The 20279-nt window shown below is 36.7% G+C and overlaps 1 protein-coding gene across 6 annotated transcripts in view; it reads left to right on the top strand.

Moving 5' to 3' along the window:
* Mbd5 (methyl-CpG binding domain protein 5) overlaps positions 1–19902 on the top strand; it is a 338624-nt gene extending 318722 nt beyond the window's left edge. For 4 of the 6 annotated variants that reach the window (XM_070023512.1, XM_070023527.1, XM_070023533.1 and 1 more), the window contains 3 exons: positions 8283–8356; positions 15938–16013; positions 19297–19902. In XM_070023512.1, the coding sequence (XP_069879613.1) occupies positions 8283–8356; positions 15938–16013; positions 19297–19368 (222 nt within the window). In that variant the 3' untranslated portion in view covers positions 19369–19902. Of the gene's footprint in view, positions 1–8282; positions 8357–15937; positions 16014–19296 lie in introns of those variants that run through there. The other 2 variants (XR_011372200.1, XM_070023517.1) reach the window with 2 other exon arrangements.
* Positions 19903–20279: the final 377 nt, after the last annotated feature.

The following is a 20279-nucleotide window of genomic DNA, read 5'->3' as shown; positions in this document are numbered from 1 at the left end:
AGGCCCTGAGTTCAAGCCCTAGAACCAACACACACACACATACACACACACACACACACACACACACACACACACACACACACACACACACACACACACACACAGAGTCAATCAATCAATCAATCAATCAGCTCAGGCATTCTCCTACCTCACTAACTCTTCTCATTCCCCACCCATGAGTATTAATTAGTAAAAATTTTGAAAATCATCTATAAAACAAACTCGGCCTGAATCACATGTATATACCTAGTATTGAAGCACTGAGACATTTCTGTAACTTTTACTTTAGTGACATCTCCTTACCAATATTTTTTCCTTGGTTGTCAAGTTTCTAATGAAGTATGTTCTAGAATAGTTATGCTGCTCTAAATATACTCACGAAAGTTTCTTTCTGAATCACAAGTTTTTATCATTTATGGTTTAGTGGTCAAGAATAACACCTTAGTGTTAGACTCCAGTATGCAGCCAGGGCCAGACAGATGGCTTTCCAAACTCAAGGAATCCTTGAAGAGACAGTTGCTACCCCTGGCACAACATGTATGTGCCATAATGGCAAAGTTGTTGAAGCCTTTGTTACTTCTTGGGGAAATGGTTATCTTTATGTAGTTATTTTAGTAATTATTCTTAAATAAAATGCTTATTTTCTAGAATATATTTCATCATTTTCATCTGCCACTCCTGGTCTTCTGTGAATTAGCCTAAGACAGTTCTTCCTCAAGTAACAATAATCAAAACATGAATTCTTCGTGATTTTCTTTTTGGTTTTTGAACACTATTCTTTGTTCTTTATATTTCGTTGATCTTATAGCTGATGTCTATTCTGACCTTTCAGAAAGGTTACCCATACCTCCTTAGAATCACACTTTGACTTTTTTCCATATGATTGTATTTGATAGGTAGTAATAAAAATGGCTCCTTGAGTAGTGGTTCAAAACCGACAAAACTCATCCATAGTAAAACTCATAATTGAATTCATGCAGGGCAATGCACTTTCTGTATTTTAGTCCCACATCACACACCTTTGAGTAGTGTAGTGCAGAAACAAAGGTGGCTTCCTTCATCTTCTGGAAATGTATAACTTAAGAAATTATGGGGCTGGGAAGATGGCTCAGTGGTGGAGCACTTGCCTTGCATGCATGAGGCCCTGAGTTCAATTCCTCAGCACCACATAAGCAAAAAGAAAAAAGCCGGAAGTGGCGCTGTGGCTCAAGTGATAGAGCACTAGCCTTGAGCTGAAGATCAGAGGGACAGAGCCAGACCCAGAGTTCAGGCCCCATGACCGGACCCCCCCCCCAAAAAGAAAAGAAATTGTACCTGCTCTGGGTAGTGGAAGCTTACACCTATAATCCTTGCTACTCAAGAGGCTAAGAACGAGGGTATTGAAGCCAACCTAAGAGAAAAGATTAGAGAGACACCAGCTCTAAAATAATCAGCAAAAACACCAAACTGGAGGTGTGTGTGACTCAAGTATATGGAGAGTCAGTAGAACAGGAGCAAGTGCTAGGCTCTGAACTCAAAGCCCAGGACCATAGTTTTAAAAAAAGAAAGAAAGATAGAGTGCTTGCCTCACATGCACGAGGCCCTGGGTTCGATTCCTCAGCACCACATAAACAGAAAAGGCTGGAAGTGGTGCTGTGGTTCAAGTGGTAGAGCACTAGCCTTGAGCTGAAGAGCTGAGGGATAGCGCCCAGGCTCGTAGTTCAGCCCCCACAATGGACAAAAAAAAAAAAAGAATTGAGCCTAGGGACCCACTTTGGGAGGTATGCCTTTCTGTGGTATTTAAACATTCTTTGAAGACTATACTTTCTGTGCTTGATTATCAGTGTTTGCTAATTTGTAATTTTTGGTACTATTGTTACAAACCAATATGTTCAGTGTACTCAATCATTATCCACAATATTTGGGCTGCATTTTAGCTGGTAGTGTGACAGGGGCAATCAATGCTCTGTCAGCACCAGGAACTCCTTGAAAAGAGAACAGAATGGATTTTGGATGTAATAAGGAAGATAAAATCGAGTCTGGCTAAGTCAATTCCTAATCAAAATTTGAAAGATACTAAGAATGAAGAACTAGATAAAAACAAAAATGTGAATATCAAGAAAAAGACCAAATAGTGAAAAGATAGAGTAAGTCTGTATGTAGACTTTACTGACAGGAATTGTAAAATATCATAAACTATTTTTTCCTCATCTAGTTTAAATAGGAGTAGGAGTCCTATCTCCTTTAACACAGGTAACTGAGATCTAGCAGATTACAGGTTCACAATGTTCACTTGTCAATGTAATTTTTATATATAGATAGTAACAAATGGAATCTCAAATCTGAGGCAAATGCATGCCTCTGTGACAGGAACTACTATATTCTTAGAAATTTGAGTTTATCAAAAACATGTGATTCTTCTTATGTATTGTGTGAGTTAATAAAAAATTTGTTATCACATTTAGAATGGACTTATTCAGCCCCTATAGTATAATTTAGTAGTGCTGAAAAGCAGCACTATCCGAAGCAAACAGGAGAAAAAGAACAGGAAAATGCCCCAGAAAATGTCACTGGCTAAGGCTGGAATAGTGTGCATCTGGCTAGTTTATTTGAAAATACCATGATTCACTTAAAGGACTTCTCCATGACTACTATTGCTGGAAGAATCGATTTGTCCATTTTGTCACAATTGAATTAACTTTTTATCCTGAATTCTTTATAATATATCATTAAATCCAATTCTTTCTAAAACATTATAATGATTATACTGAAGTTATTTTGTTTGAAGCACTTTTTAATATTTGCTATTATTTTAAATATTTACTATTTAATAAGTTTTTATAACGAATATATGTTTTGTATTCCTTATTGCTTCAGAACTATATTTCCTACATTTCAGCTAAACCTGCATGTTATCTGCACTTTTACTACAAAATATTCTTTAAATTCATTTCTTAATTTATTCAGGCAACTAATATTTTATTGGCCATTTATATACTAGACACTCTTATGTTTACTTGAAAACTGAAATGATTTATTGTTTATTTATATATATATTTATTTATGCCAGTCTTGGGACTTGAACTCAGGGCCTAAGCACTGTTCTTGAGCTTCTTTTGATCTGTGCTAGCTCTCTACCACTTGAGCCATAGCACTGGCTTTTTCTGTTTATTTGGTACTGAGGAATGGAACCCAGGGCTTCATGCATGCTAGGCAAGTACTCTTCTACTAAGCCACATTCCCAGCCTGATTTCTTTATTTTTATTCTACAATATCATATTGTGAAATGATAGTGTGATGTTAATTTTGTTGTTGCTTTGAGGTTTTTGCTTTTGTTTTGTTTTGTGCCAGTCCTGGGGCTTGAACTCAGACCACTAGCCTTGAACTCAGACCACTAGCTTTGACCTTTTGTGCTTAAGGCTAACATTCCAGTTGAGCCACAGCTCCACTTCTGGCTTGTAGGTATGTGTGCGAACACACACATGTGCACACCTAATTGGCGATACCAGGTTCACAAACTTTCCTGCCCAGACTGGCTTTGAACCACAGTCCTCAGGTCTCAGCTACCTGGGTAGCTAGGATTATAGGCATGAGCCACTGGTGCCTGGCTAATTTGTATTTTCTAATATAAACTTTTGGATGTAAATATTTAAAGGTTCATTCATGTTTTGTTAAAATGATTTCACATGCCACCAGTGGTATAAATCAGTTTGGTGTTTATAAACCACCTTCATGTTCGTGGCCTTTTAGATCCTTTCAATGGTCCATAACTTTGTCCATCATTACCTCTACTTTACCAAGAAGAGAACCAAGGCTTAGAGCAGTAACGCTAATAAGGTATGAATAATAGGCATCCCCAACCATAGCCTTCTAACTATCCACCATTCCTCCAGCAACAGGATGTTGTAGAAATAGAACGGGCAAGTCACAAATGGAAAGGAGAGCTTTGGGGTTAGCTATTATGAAATAGGTGCTGTGACTCCATCCTTCAACCTTGGTGTGATAGTCATGCCCCAGCACTTAGTAAAAATAAGACTTCATAAAGAAAAGTGTTATCAGGGTTTGAATGCCTATAGGAAATTTTGACATCATTTAGTTGATTCGCTCTATTAAGATGATGTAGAATCATTGACCCAGGTTCCTGTATCATGTGCTTGCCCTCATTTTGTAGGATCATTGTGGCTTTTTGGAAGGCTTATTGTTTGTTGTAGTACTGGGGTTTGAACTCTGTGTCTGGTGCTTGCTACTTAGGCACTCTACCACTTGAGACACACTTCCAGCCCTTTTAAAAAGGTTTTTTATCTCCTGTTGTCATAGATATTGTTACTTTTGAGATATACTACATTCCACTGTGTTGGCCCCAAATCAAAATTAAATTACTAAGTATTTAATTTATGCCTTATGAGCAAAAGATTAAACCTTGTTCAAAATAGTCCTTCATCCTTCATAACATAATAGTATGAGGTTTGGAAATATTTCTAAACCCACTCAACACCTCTGAGACTATATATTGAAGGATTGTTGTAAGAATTTAAAAATTCAACATATATGTATTGATACACAAGGTAATATGAAAATTACAAATACACATGGATGTGTTTATGCACATACCTTTTTACTATTTTTGAATGACAACTATAAAGAACTTGCATCAAGATGGCCATTACTATTAATATCATTATTGTTAAGATGAAGCTATGTCAGCAGATTACAGCTAAGCATTGACTCATCTCTCAATGAGTATTAAGTTAAATAATTTATAAAATTCCTAGCTCATAAAAATATAAATCTGATATTGTAATAACAGGTATGAGTTTTTAAGTATCTTGAACTATTTGCATATTTATTGTAAGTTTTATAAAAAAGATCGGGTATGTATAACCTTTTTGATGTTACATGTAGATACTTGATTTCCCAGTACTTTTTTTTGAACAAGTTAACTAAGTAGTTTATAATAAATCCTCACTAAATCCTTTCACATGATTTCTATTTGATAGGAAATAGATTTTTTTCTTTTATGAAGTAACTTTAAATCTTTTTTTAATATTGTACAAATATAAGAATTTTTCTCAGGGGAGAAAATATTCCTCACATGTAATGTATAATACAGTAATGCACTAAAATTCTCAAAAAAATAAACATTTTTCCTCTAGATATGTATGATCCTGTCACACAGCAGAAATACACAGTGGTGTGTACCTTATGTATATTTCAGAAGCACTATCACTGCTTTCGTTTTCAAGGTCATTGAATCCTTTATGCATAATATATAGTTCCTTATGACAGCAACTGAGATCTTCAGCAGCAGAATCAAACGAAGAAACTATAGTAGAGAATTAGGTCAGAAAAGGTTCCTAAGAAATCTGTTCAAGAATAAAAGTTTGGGCATGTTATCACCTAAACTTCAATGAAACTGGAATCTGATTTTAAATATCTTAGCCTTTTTTTTTTTTTTTTTTTGCTAGTCCTGGGGCTCAGGACCTAGGCACTGTCCCTGAGTCTCTTTGTGCTTAAGGCTAGTGCTCTACCACTTGAGCCACAGCACCATTTCCAGCTTTTTTTCTGAGTGGCTTATTGGAGATAAGTCTCATGGACTTTTTCCCCAGGCTGGCTTCAAACTGCCATCCTCAGATCTCAGCCTCCTGAGTCATTAGATTACAGGCATAAGCCACTGGTATCCATTGTCTTACTGATTTTTGAGTGTGTGTGTGTGTGTGTGTGTGTGTGTGTGTGTGTGTGTGTGTGTGTGTGTGTGTGTGTGTGTGTAAAACATTTGAATACATGTTGGAGTTAGTATGGTAGAAAGAGACTAAATGCTTTAGAATCAGAGGCTGAGTTTCAGTTCTGGCCTTGCTTACCTTAAAAAAATATACAAGAAATGTTATTTTTGCCCTTGCTTATTTCTTACATAAATATAAAATAAAATAAAATAAAAATTGAAGACATAAAAACATAGTTTTACCTAACTTTTTTTTCTTTTAAATTTAAGACCAACAGGTTATATCTTTCTGATATATTCTGATGTCTTTCTTTGTTTCAATGAACCTATATTCCATGGCCTGATCAATCACTGATACATCACTACACCAACTTGTATCAAGTAGCCCTTTATGAGAAGGAGAGCCTCCTTCTTACTGACAAAAACTCTGTTTAAATACAAATGGAAACTGAGTGTGATGATGCTTGCTTGTATTCCAGCACTGAAGAGGCTGCAGCAAGAGTATGGCAAGTTCAAAGCCAGCATGAGCTACATAGTAAGACTTTGTCTCAAGAAAATAAAACAAGGGCTGGGAAGGTGGCTCAGTGGTAGAGCGCTTGCCTTGCATGCATGAGGCCCTGGGTTCGATTCCTCAGCACCACATAAGCAAAAAGAAAAAAAAGCTGGAAGTGGCACTGTGGCTCAAGTGATAGAGGACTAGCCTTGAGCTGAAGAGCTGAGGGACAGCGCCCAGGCTCAGAGTTCAGGCCCCATGACGGGACCCCCCCAAAAAAAAGAAAGAAAAGAAAACAATATAGATAGAATCTTTCCTATCCCCTTAATATGAGGTAATACAAAATAAAAGCTGATTACTAACATAAAACGTGACAATGTATCTGGGAACATTTTGGAATTGTTCTGTTGTTTTTGTGTAATACTGGGGCTTAAATTCAGGGCCTCATACCCTGGCTCAGCTCTTTCATTCATGGCTGTCTGGTACTCTACTACTTGAGCCATACATCCAGCTCTGACATTTTGCTGGTTAGCTGTAGATAAGAAGCTCTTGGATTTGCCCGCTAAACTGACTTCAAACATTGATCCTAAGATTTTAGCCTCCTGAGTATTTCGGATTACATGCCTAAACTATTGGCAGCCAGCTTGAAGCTATGTTTACACAGCAAACAACATTGTTTTTACTTAGATTCATTTTTACAGATGATATAAAATAGCAAATGTTTTATAAAGCTGTTTTAATTCATTAGTAGCATGCAAGTTTTCCTCTCTATTGTTTTCTTGGAAATGGTAGCAAAGGCTGAAGATACATCCTTATATACAAACCCCACAGCTACACTTGGTGGCTGAATTGTGGAAAAAGCAGACTTCACAGACTGTCAGGGATAAAGCAGGGCAAGGCTGGATCAGGGCAGAGCAGGAGAGGGGACATGCCCACAAGGTATCAGCAGCACCTTCTTCCCACAGCAGTGCAAGTTATTCCTGGCCTCTGCCTACTTGTTTTGTGGCCTCTTCAAAGCCTAGTGCATTCTATATAGTAAAGTTGTTCTCTTTTAGGGCGTGTTCAACATATTTTTCGAGGGGTGTTGTTGTTGTTGTTGTTGTTGTTGTTGTTTTCGTGTCAGTACTGAGGCTTGAACTCAGGGCATTGTTCCTTAGGTTTTTTTTTTTTTTTACTCAAGGCTAGCTCTCTACCATTTTAGCAACAGCTCTACTTCTGGCTAATTTGATGGTTAATTAGAAGTAGAAGTATCATAGACTTTCTTTTTTTTATTTTCTTTTTTTTTTTTTTGTCGGTAGTGGGGCTTGAACTCTGGTCCTGGGCACTATCCCTCAAGCTCTTCAGCTCAAGGCGAGCACTCTACCACTTGAGCCACAGCACCACTTCCAGTTTTCTAGTGGTTTATTGGAGATAAGAGTCTCACAAACTTTCCTGCCTGTGCTGGCTTTGAACCTCGATCCTCAGATCTCAGCCTCCTGAGTAGCTAGGATTACAGGCGTGAGCCCGGCTTCATAGACTTTCTTATCAGGCCTAGCTTTGAACTGTGATCCTCAGATCAGCCTCCTGAGTAGCTAAGATTACACACAGGAGCCACTGACTACAATTTGCATTTTAATGCTCGCAGCAAGTCTAGCAGGAAGGTAGGTATTCTTGTCATATTTAAAAGGAATAACAGGCTTACAAGCTGTATTTCACTCAAATTCCAGTCTCTTGTTCTCAAAACCCCCTCCCTGACCACCCTACTTGTCTTACCTGATGGAAATACTATCAGCAATTGCTGAGGAGCCAGTGGAGAAAGCAAGCCAGACCTTCGTAAACTAAAGGTTATTTAAATTCCAGGTTTTATTTTCAATATATTTTTTGCAAAGTGTTGATAGTTTCAAAGCCAAGTAGTGTTTCATTTCTCCTGATACTGCATCTGGGAGCTCCAACGTGGACTGCTAGTTAGCAAGGACAGCTCATGTGACTGGGCCGAGAAGGTTAAAGCTCTACTCCCCTTTCAGAACCTGCTGCTCCAGCAGGAAGATAAAAGCCCGTGTTTAATAACTACAGGTCTGGGTAATGTGGTTTGGTCTTCATACCTTCACTCAGGTGGAGCCCGAGAAGTTGAAGACACTAACAGAAGGTTTGGAAGCCTACAGCCGAGCCCGGAAAAGGAACAGAAAGTAAGCATTTCTGTTTTTCATTTTATTTTTCAAGAATATAATTTCCTGATTTTTTTTCCTTCAAAAGGAAAGGAAATCTCAATGAATGGGTCCATGTTGTGACCTACTCAACTCCTATGAGTACTACACCTCTTTAGTAGTTATCACCAAAGAGAACCATTATACACAAGCCAAATTAGCTATTACCAAAAATCTTTTTTCTTTGCAATTTACATAAAACCATATGTGGGATTTGCTTTTCTCATTAACTCTTACCCCACTCTCTACATCTCCATCCCACTTGTTCAGCAGGAAAGAAGCTATGATTGATATTTCTTTAAGCGATAATTAAATATGCTCCAGAAATTTAGTAAGTCATTTACAATTCGAATGCTTTTGGGGGAGGGAATATTTCCCGTTGTACATACATAAATTTTTCTGACAGATTAGCCCTTAGTCAAAGTGATGCTTTGTTACAGCAGGAGTATAGACTTTTAAATAAGTTTCCTTTGGAATTATAACAAGACATTGGACTTTAAGCCATTAATCCCCATTTTTCCGGATTTTTATTTTCTTAGCAAATTGTAGTACAGATAATATGAGCAGGCAATATTTTTAGGAAGTTGCTGTAATACAATGTAGTTTTGTGTCATTGATTTATATCATTTATTAAGGTAGAGAACTACAAAATATAATTTACAAAATAAAGATTAGGTGACTAATGGTATATCTTATATAAAAGACTAGCAATAGGATTTAGTAGTAAGATAAAGCCAGTAAAGTCAATATTAAGACTGGATGAAAGCAGAGAAAGTACGAAATGCCTACACCATAAAATTGTCAGTGGACCAGTTATTCAACAATATCCTTTATTTGGTATAAGGAATCCCTAAAATGTTTCTGCCATTGAAGCATGACAATTACTTCAATTATATGCCAAATACAGTTGGTAACACAGAAATGAAATGAACTCGTCCAAATATTTAGATACACTGTCCTGAAGTGAACTGAGTTTCCCCATACATTCATAATTATGCAGTTTTTGATAGGTAATGAGTAACAAACCACAATTTTAAAGTTGTTTCCTCAAAGCCAGATTACTCTTTGTGGCCAGTTAATAGGGACATTGTCTAAAGGAATTTTCCTCATGATAAGTAACCATAAACTTAGACTACAGATTGGAGAGGTAAAAGAACATATTGAAGCACATGCTTTATTTATCATGCTGTTATCTGAGCAGACTGCCTTATCTTGTATACTTCAAATACTTGTATACAGCCTTGTCTTGCCTTCAGAATACCTTACACTTTGCCCATGTAATTTCAAATCTAGTATTTTATTCTCCCAATCACAAGACTAGCATATATTGTGGAACATTCAGACCCAGATAGCTTAAATAATTAGTTGAAAATCACATAACTGATAATGATGTATTGAACCAAATCTTTTCTTTATTCATTTACATTCCCACTCTGAGGAAACTAATTTAAAAGCACAGTGCTATAGTCCTTGATGCTTACTCTTCAGGGAAAGAGAAACAAATAATTTAAAAGTGGAAATAGCAATGACAGCAAGAGATTGTATTTTGAGATCATAGCAAAATGAGAGGAAACTCTTGGAAAGGAGGAGTTCCTAGAGATGAGACCTGAGCCAAACCTGATATACTACATAGGTATTAGTTAGACCAAAGGATGCCAAGGCCAAGATGGGGTGGAGGACAAAAGAAGGCTTTTTGTTGTTGTCATACGTGTGTGTGTGTGTGTGTGTGTGTGTGTGTGTGTGTGTGTGTGTGTGTGTGTGTGTGTGTGTGTGTGTGTGTGTGTGTGTACATGCTGCTGGTATTAGGGCTTGAACAAAGGGCTTCGGGCTTTCTCTTAGCTTTTTCCACTCAAGGGTAGTGCTCTATCATTTGAGCCATACCTACACTTTCAGCTTTTTGCCCATTATATGGAGATAAGAGTTTCATGGACTTTTCTGCCTGAACCTGGCTTCAAACCAGTCTTCAGGTCTCAATGCCCTGGATAGTTAGGACTACAGGCATGAGCTACTGACTAGCAACCTGCAGAGAAAGGTTTTATATCATATCAGGAATAGATTTTAAGAGAAAATACCATATACAAAGTCCAAAGACACAGAACCAGAGAAATAGGAAGGAAGCAGATTCTGAAGGGCTTCATAAGACCACACAGTCTTCATCTCTTTAGAAGTGCCTGAAAAACACATCTCCTTTGAGGGTAAAGTGTATTCTTTTCTTTTCTTTTTTCTTTTCTTTTCTTTTCTTTTTCTTTTTTTTTTTTTTTTTGTCAGTTGTGGGGCTTGAACTCTGGGCCCGGAGGCTGTCCTTGAGCTCTTCAGCTCAAGGTGAGCACTCTACCACTGTGTAACCCCCTTCCTCCCCGCCCCCAGCTCATCACCTTTTCACTTAAAAAGAAAAAAAAGAAGTGTCTGAAGAGGGCAGATGGTAAGACTTTTCACTTTAGATATGTGTGTATAGGATCAATTTCAAGGAATAGTATTGATCATCTTATGCCAGTAGACAAGAGATGATGACCCAAACTCAGAGGAGTCATGATAATAAATAGGAAGGAGTGTGAGCAAGACATATTTAGGAGGGAAGATGAACAGAGCATGGTAGTTGATTAGAATCTGAAAGAAAGAAAATAACTATGGACAACTCTCAGATCTTTAGCTTGGGTGACGCGATGGGTGTGGAAGCACAGATGGAAATGGAGCTTGCAGAAAGGAAACCTTTGGGTCCCTGGTTGAGTTCCTGCGAGATGGCTCAGACACAGTTTTGAAATAGGAAAAGTAGCACTTGACAAATGACTGCAATCACACAGCAACACTTTAACCGAAAGTTAGTTAAGGATTGAATGCTAGGACACTGGAACAGTTCATAGAGAAATGAAGACAATAGGAAGAAGACCAGAAAGGAAGAGAATCAAAGGGGAGAGGAGGAAGTAAAGAATAACCTTTTCCTGGATGATAAAGTAATCAACAGAGACCCTTTAAGGCAAGAACTGGAAAATCTCCATTGAATTAGACAGTTTGGAGGCCACTGGTGACCTTGGTGAGAGTGAGTTGAATACAGTGGAGGGTGCACCCCACAAGTGCTCATGGGTGGAGGACAGAAATGGAAAGCAGAAAGAGCAGGTGGATTATTCATTCTCCTTTTTACCCTTAATATGAAAAGTTTCTGAAAAGTAACAATGGAAGAATTTTTAAGATGACAAAGATTTAACTACATTTGACAAAGATTTCACTGCATTTGTACACTGAAAGAAAAGAAGAGAGGGAAAGGCTTTAAAACACAAAGCAAGGTGTCATGTAGAGCAAGAAGGTTGATTTTTTTTGAGGGGTAGGTTGTTACTGGGACTTGAACTTATAGCCTGGGCACTGTCCCTTCACTGAAGCTATAGCTCCTGGCTTTTTGGAGGTTAACTGGAGATGAGAGTGTCACTGCCTTTCCTGCCCAGTCTGGCTTTGAACTGTGATTCTCAGATGTCAGCTTTTTAAGTAGCTAGTATTATAGGCATGAGCCACTGTGCTCAGCTAACAGGTTGATTTTTTTACCTAGGTTCAAATCTTATTACTGCTTCATCGAAGCTGTGTACTTCTGGGTATGTTGCGCAATCTCTCTGAGCCTAAATGCTTTATTTCTAAAAATAAGCATTAATTTCTTCAGTAGGATCATTATAACATTGACAATAGTGAGAGAGCTTTAACACACTACTTGACAAATGATAGTTAATAGATAACTATTTTTATTATAAAGATGTAAGTAAAAGAAATGAAATTATGTAATATTTTTCACTAGTTGAAACATTTTGCCACATTAAATGCTTAGAGCTTTAGGTATTTTAATCCTTACAGTCTTATAGCAAACTGTACAATAAATTAATATTTTTAAACTGACATACTAATTTTTATATCCAAATCATTAGAGTTAGTAATATATTCAATGCATTGCTCCAGGTAATTTTGTACTTTGAAGCAGAAATAGCTTTACTACACACAAAAAAACTATAACTTTCTGCATATTTAAGTGGGGATCAAATTTTCTGTTGATATGTAAAAAAATGGTAACCTGATGTTTTATGGCGCTGTGAAAATGATTTTAAAATAAGGCACACTTTAATTTCAAAGCCAAAAAAATCATATTTAGCTTGTTAAATATTCTTACATCTATCTACTGTTTCTGAGGATTAGATTTCCAGAATCTAGGGTTTGTCTTGCAGGTCTCACTCAGGTTTGTTTGGCCCAACCCGAAATGACCACAGTCATTCTGAAGTGACAGTGTTGTAAAGCAATTTGTAATAGTTCCCTTGTATTTTTTGTACCATTCACAGATCTGTACCTGGCTTTAAAAAAAATGCTAAAGATAAGGCTACGGTATGACAATACAGGCCATGGAGATGAGAAGTGGCAATTATGTCTATTAGTAATTAGATGTGATTATATGAACTTCTATTGCTTAATCAAGTAGGTTTTGGAGTATCCATTAGTAAAAATGTTTATTATTAAATGTCAGCAGGGAATAGAAAAATAGTAGAAGAAACTCCACAGGAAGGCCCTCTAAACTGGAAAACTAAATTTGACTAAGTGTTCATTTCATGAACTCATGGAGCTTTTTTCTTCTTTGTACATTCATTTTTCCCTGACCTGACCAGTTACTATAAAAACTAGTCTGCAGATCTGTTATCTGAGAGATTATACCCGTAGTTCTTGATTCTTAGGAAGTATTCAAATGTCATACCTCACCTATATATGTTATTCTCTATTCCAAAAGTTGCTATTTCTCTTCATGGTAATACTTTTATTTTAAATATCTACTGAATTATGGTGGGAAAAATCCTAAAACTAGAACTTTTCATTCAATAAGTAAGTTATTGAGTCATGTTTATACTTTAATGATAATGTTATTGTATTTTCTAAGTTGGATACAAATGTCTTAATATGTATGTATATGTATATATATATATATCTATATATACATATATAGATATATAGATACAGGTAGATATATGGAGCTGTAGCTCCACTTCCAGCTTTTTGGTGATTAATTGGAAATAAGAATCTCAAAGATTCCTGCATAGCAGTAGCTGCAAACTTGATCTTTAGATCTCAGCTTCCTGAATACTGGAATATAGGCATGAGCCACCAATGCCTGGCAAGACTATTGCATTTGAAAGTTATTTGCAGTTAAGTATCTATTTTATTAAACACACAGTTGCAATGTATTTCATCCATTCTGTATCATAAACTATCACATATAAACAGTTGTGATACTTAAGCTTGTTGTAAGGATGAAGTGAGATAATATATAAAGAGTTAACATGTTCTTGGTTCATGGGAATAACTGTCTTGTTATTAATATTCAGGTGAGAAAACCAATTTCTTTGGAAATGTTTTCTGTAGAAGGAAATAGATTTATTCACAGCCACTTTGATAGTTTTTGATTGAAATATTTTTACCTTCTTTTTAGCTGCTTAGAACATTTTAGGTATTATCTGTTTTAAACCTGTAAGATTTATGATAAAAAATACATAAAGGTTTAAGTATGTTTTCAAACTTATGTGCATACTCCTTAAGGATGTACCTATTGCATTACTCATTATTGTAGGACAACTTGGATATGAATAATACTATCAGGACAGTCACTAAATAGCCTTTATCTTAACCTCAGCCAGCCAAAGAGTTCTGGGCATGAGTTCACTTGCAGCTACTTAGGATCATGCTTAGGAAAACTGCTGAGACTTACTCCACAAGATGACCAAGGCCACTCAAAACTGGAGTGGATAGGTGAATGAAAGAAAGCTTAGTACATGATAAATATTATATACCAGTTGGAAGGAATTAACACTGTAGAGCTACTCAAACAATGCCTATTCACAATAGAAAAACTTATTTAAAAAAAACAATGCTTAAAATCAATGATAATGAGAAAAAAGTGAGTATATCAAGATTTTTTGTGTGTATAGAAAATAAGCTATATGTGGATAAAGACATAATATTGAGGAGGCATGTGGGAGAAAATGGGAAATCAGTGAGCAAGAGGTAACTCCAGATTTGATTATTTTAATGCAAATAACAGTGGAAATATCTAACCTATTAAGAGTTCATTCTGGGGAGTGGTTATGCTATTTTGTCTATTTTTCACTGCATTAACTTTCTAAAAAATCAAATGAGAAAAATTTTAAAGCTGAGTGAGTTCAAGGACAGCAAAAGGTGGGTGTGGAGGGAGGGGCCCATACCGTGTCTCTGCTGTAATTTGCTTAAAACCAAAAACACTAATCTTTCTTTCAGTTCAACTGACTTAAGTGCACATATGTTTTCCAAAACATTAGGACCATTTATGCTAGCTTTGTAAAAATATGTTTAACAAATATGTGAAACATTAATGGTGCCTCAAAGTATAGCATTCAGAAGTAAAAGCCTCAGAGTTCTGTAAGGAATGGAAAGAAATATGATACATAAAGTCTCTAGCCATGATGTATCGAGGATAAAACCTAGTTAGTAAGGGCTGTGGCAAAAACCTAAAGGCTTCATCTAATGGCATTCCACTGAAGTTCAAAATGTTTTTAAACACACTATGCTAGCCAAACTAAATGGAGCAGTGAGCCAAATTCTCCCACAACTGAAACTTTCCAGTCTTCATGTAGATGCTGAGATACGACTTAACTCTTGGAAAGCCAAGCCAACAGCTTGTTAGGGAGAGATATACCTCTGCAGCATATCTGGTACTTGTCCTGACAGGATAAATAGGATGAATCCTATTAGTATTCCAAATAATTGTGTGTATACAGGAGTAAAACACATTAACAAGATGAAAGAAAGCTATATAACCACAGAAAAGGATAGTGTGATTTGCTTGAATGTAATAATTGGCACAATAGCTTCAAAGATGTAAATTTCAAAACTGGTCATTGTATTATGTTATTCAAATCTAACATTTGTAATGTGGAGAAAAAGGTAATAGGAGTGATAGGAACCTTTAGACTATCCTTCTTTATCTGTTCAAATAGTTACACTATTTTAAGTTGGGGAAAATGTGGAGACCAAGCTTGAAGTCTAAGGTGTAGCAGATTGGTAAGCTATTTCCCACCTAGACAGTGCACCAGAAGAATTTCAGCTTCATTTGCTCAGTTTCAGAAGCCAGGATGCTCTAGAGAGGGCAGAGGGAGCTCCCTAGTGGCAAGAGCCTGCAGTTCAGGCCCTCTGCCCTTCGAGCCACACAGCCGAACAGCCAGGCCAAACCATTGTGCAATAGTAGCAGGCTGTCTTCCAGGAGGATGAGCTGCAATTGTGGGAAAGGAGATCCCTGGCCCAATATTCTTGGAAAATCACCAGCTTCTGGAAGTAACATATATGGAAGGAGGAGTCTAAACTTCCCCTCAGTTATGTGTTCAATTTTTTAAAATAGTTTTGTGACTGTACTCAGTATTCTGTGAATCCCAGAGTGCTATTTTGTCAGCTAAGTTTTCCAAATGTGATTAAATTGACTTTCTCTGATGGAATTGGTACTTTTGTTTTCTGATGAGAAAATTAAATAGAGATTTTCATTTCTTTATTAATCTGGTATGTTGTTTTCATTAATTTCAGAAGTGGAAAGCTAAATAACCACTTAGAAGCTGCTATTCATGAGGCCATGAGTGAACTGGACAAGATGTCTGGGACTGTAAGTTAATTTATTTTTCCATTATACTATGTTTCTTTGAAAAAATAAATTGTATTTTCATTTTTATAGTCTCTTAAGTATTGTCAAGCACCTCATATACGAATGCCAAATTACTAGAATAAGAAAAAGGACTAACATCAGAAAAGATTTAAAGTCATTTAAGAAAAGAATAACCTAGCAGTATTAACTGTATTTTTTCGGAAATGAGCACTTCTTGTTTTCCTACATAATTATTTTAAAAATGTAAGCAGTAATATATTGAAGTTAAAATCACAGTCAGAAGACAGCTTTCTGCATCAACTTTGTGATTATCAGAGAGACATTTTAAAATGTCCCTCCATATTCAGTAATGAAAATTTTACTGTCCACTGAACAGAAAAGTAAAACTGAAAAGTAGGGTTAAGATAAAGAGTACACAATCCTCTCATTCTCCTTCATATTCGTGTGTGTGTGTCTGTGTGTGTATGTGTGTGTGTGTATGTGTGTGTACACGTGTGCATGCGTGTGTACACACGTGTGTTGATCCTGGGATTTGAATACAAGGACACAGCCTGGATTGCTGTCCCTGAGCTTTTGTGCTCAAGGCTAGTGCTCTACCACTTGAGCCATAGCTTCACTTCCAACCTTTTGAGGTTAGGTAGGGATAGTAGCTCACTGGCTTCAAACTGTGATCCTCATATCTCAGCCTTCTGAGTAACTAGGATTACAGGCATGAGCATGACCGGCACCTGGCCTTTCTTCATATTTGACACATAATTTAGTTGCTATATTATAACTATGAATTTTGCATTTGAAGAAGTAGATACTTTTTTTACATTTTATTGAATTGTATATGATAGTGTCTTAATCACAGATATACTCATGTAAAGATTCAAAATATAATTTTACTTATCTCTCTTAATTCTCTAAGATTCTCTAGCAATGATATGTGATGACTCTTACCTGACACCTTGAGTTACGATTATCTGAATTCTATCAGCATATCCAATGGCCACTGAATCGATGTTAGATCTTTGCGATTGTTGGTATTGGTATGAACTTTAGAACTTTATGAACTTTAGAGATATTCTAATATAACTCATTCACACCAGGCTAAATTGAGGCCCTAAGACTTAAATTTTCTGGTATAATTATACAAAAAGTCCCACTTGGGAGTTATAATGTCACTTAAGTCCTGACAAATAGAACTTGTAAAGAAAGTAAATCATGTGTAACAAAACGGATAACCTTAGTGACATGAGAATTGCCAAAGAGGTGCATGAGTCAAGGTAGGCCACCTGCTGACACTGAGTCTCAGAAACTCAACATAGGAAAGGCCACTGGCTGAGGGAGGAGTGAGAGGGTGAAGAAGGGATTGGGGGGGGGGGAGGGTTTTAAATACAACATTTTGAAACACCATGTGGCTAAATGACCTACATTTTCAGGCCACATTTGGTCCACAGGTTATTAATTTGTAGTCTTGGATAAAGATTTCTTTGCTAGAATACATAAAGACTTCACTTATATCTTTCAGTTATAGCTGTATATGGAGAGTATGAGAATGAGGTAGTTTGATAAACTCATAAACATTATTTAAAATAATTTTTGACCTAATAGCATTACCCTTCACTATTGTCAAAACCTCTTTTTGCAGTGTTGGGATCAAACTCAGGGCTGTGCACATGCTAGTCACGTGCTTTCCCACTGAGTTATGTCCCCACAGTTCATACAGCTTTAATTCAGGGCCTTGTTAGGCAGATACTTTACTACTTCAGCCACACCCCCAGCCTTTTCTCCTTTAATTTTTCAAATAGGATTTTGCATTTATTCCTTGTCCTGCGTGAACCACAATCATCCTATTTATACTTCCTGGATAGATGAGATGACAGTTTTCATTGATTGAGGTAGAAGGGTCTCATTTATTGCCTGGCTTGTGTGGTCCTCCTTCTTTCCACCTTCTAAATAGCTAGGGTTACAGTCTACATGTAAACATTATCTTTCAGTCATATAATTGGCCAACTTGTAGTGACTCTCAAGAGCTTATGATGTACATCTCTTCCTTCATCAAAGTTCTGTGACATCACATTCTTAAAAGTATGTACACCATGGGAATTGGACATAGACTTAAGTCCAAATGCCATTTGCTAAACACTTGCTATACCCTCTGTCTTGGGCCCATCCTGCTTTTGAGTCTTGCCCTTGCTCCCTCCCATGAAGAGTCACATTACAATTTACAGCATTTGATTATCTCCCCTGTGCTGCTCAAAATTTATCTGTTTTAACATTCTGATATATACAACCACTGCTCATTCTGACTTACATCCTCAAATGCAGTTATTGCCTGCATTTGCATACAAGATAAATTGTATTGCCTTTCTCAGAGGACACAAGCTCAGTCCTGCCGACAGATGGAAGTGATATTCTGTTTTCTATCCTGATTGTTCTTGTAGGCAAACTAACATTATTGGACTGAGCTGTGAGTGCATGTTCTTATACTCTTGACATTTCATAGTAGTGGTAAAAGAAGTAGGAAGATAAAGTGAGACAGAAAACACATTTGGTATGGGGTTGCCTACTTTTACACATTATAGTGAGGTTGGTGATCTAGGGATCTCTAAGGAAAGGAATGATCTTTTTCTTAAGTATACAATATAGGTAGCAACTGTATATTGCATTCCTCACACTTGAATCTCTCCGGTTCACTTTGTGTTCTGTGTTGACTGGACTCTCAACCATACTTTCCTGTTAATCAGTTTCTGGTATCCCCATCCTTTGTTCTGACTTTAGTCCCAATGAGGTCTTTTTTTTTTAAGTAAATGACTTAAGGTATCAGTGACAGAAAGTAAAAGCCTGTTCCCTTGTCAGAAATAATATAATGTTTAGCCAAGTGCCAGTGGTTTATACCTGTAATCCTAGCTACTTTAGGAAACTAAGATCTGAGAATCAGGGTTCAAAGCCTCCCTGGGCAGGAAAGTCTGTAAGACTGTTATCTTCAGTTAACCACCAAGAAGTGGAGATGTGATTCAAGTAGTAGAGCACTAGCTTTGAGCAAGAAAGAAGCTCAGGGACAGTGCCCAGGCCCAGAGTTCAATCCCTAGAACCATAAGGAAAAAGGAAGGGAGGAAGGGAGGAAGGAGGGGAGGGAGGATGGAAGGAAGGAAGGAAAGAAGGAAGGAAGGAAGGAAGGAGAAGAGGGAAAGAAACAAAGAAACAAAGATAGAAACAAAGAAACAAAGAAAAAGGAAGAGAATATGATGTTTATGATTTCAAGTTCCATTATATTTTTCCACTTTTTATTTTTCAGGTTCACCAAATCCCACAGGGAGACAGACAAATGAGACCCCCCAAGCCCAAAAGGAGGAAGATCTCCAGATAACAGAGAGTACTCCACTATTGCACAGTGTTTAAGAAAGGAATGTGCACAGATATATCTGTATATAGGTATTGATATGGCCACTGTTATATCAATATTTAAACTATGACAGATAGCTACCACCACCACAGGGTGCTAAAAGAAAGAGTGATACCAAGTTTGTTTGTTTTTTTATCAGAAAGAATACTGAAACGTTGGAAAAACGAATTGAAATCCCTGTATGATGAGAGTGATGAGATTACCAAGAAACTTTTTTCTATAATACTAAAATTGTGATTATAAGAAATAGTCCAAATGTTTCTGAAGACTTTTCAGTGTTGTATATAGAAAATGCAGAATTTCATGGTGATATCAGAAATGTAAATATTGTACAATATTGTCATGTACAAGCGTACCTAATGCACACTTTATCTTTTATTGTACAAAGAAATAGTGTACAAAATTCTTTGGTTTCTATGGAGTACACCGACCAGAGACTACCAGTGTAAAGTGATAAATAAAAATACAACCTAAATGCTTTTCTATGATAATGTAAAAGATGCTGTTTTTGTATTTGACAGCAGAGAAAAGGCATGATGATGTAATATCTGAATCATGACACACACCGCACACCACTGAGTGTCCATTTCTATTGTCTATTTGGAATCTTGCCTGGGAGCACTGAACTCAATTGTGGATGTCTGGGACCTGCAGTCTTGCAGACTTCTAAAGGGATTAGGGTTCACAGGTCTAAATTAAGAATTCAGAAACTGCAACCATTTGTTGCATATTTTTTTTACCTAAGTTTTAAAATAGAATAGGTTTTATAAAAAAAAACTTAGATGGAATATTTTACTCAACCATTTCTGTAGTTAATATTTGATAGCCACCTGTTGAATTAAATAGCTTACCACTATTGTTGCTAAGAATTAAGG

The sequence above is a fragment of the Dipodomys merriami genome, unplaced genomic scaffold, assembly GCF_024711535.1.
Source record: "Dipodomys merriami isolate MVZ:Mamm:240054 unplaced genomic scaffold, mDipMer1.0.p SCAF_1, whole genome shotgun sequence".
Taxonomy (NCBI): domain Eukaryota; kingdom Metazoa; phylum Chordata; class Mammalia; order Rodentia; family Heteromyidae; genus Dipodomys; species Dipodomys merriami.
The sequence above is the reverse complement of the archived record's forward strand: the minus strand, read 5'-3'. Positions and strand labels throughout refer to the sequence as shown.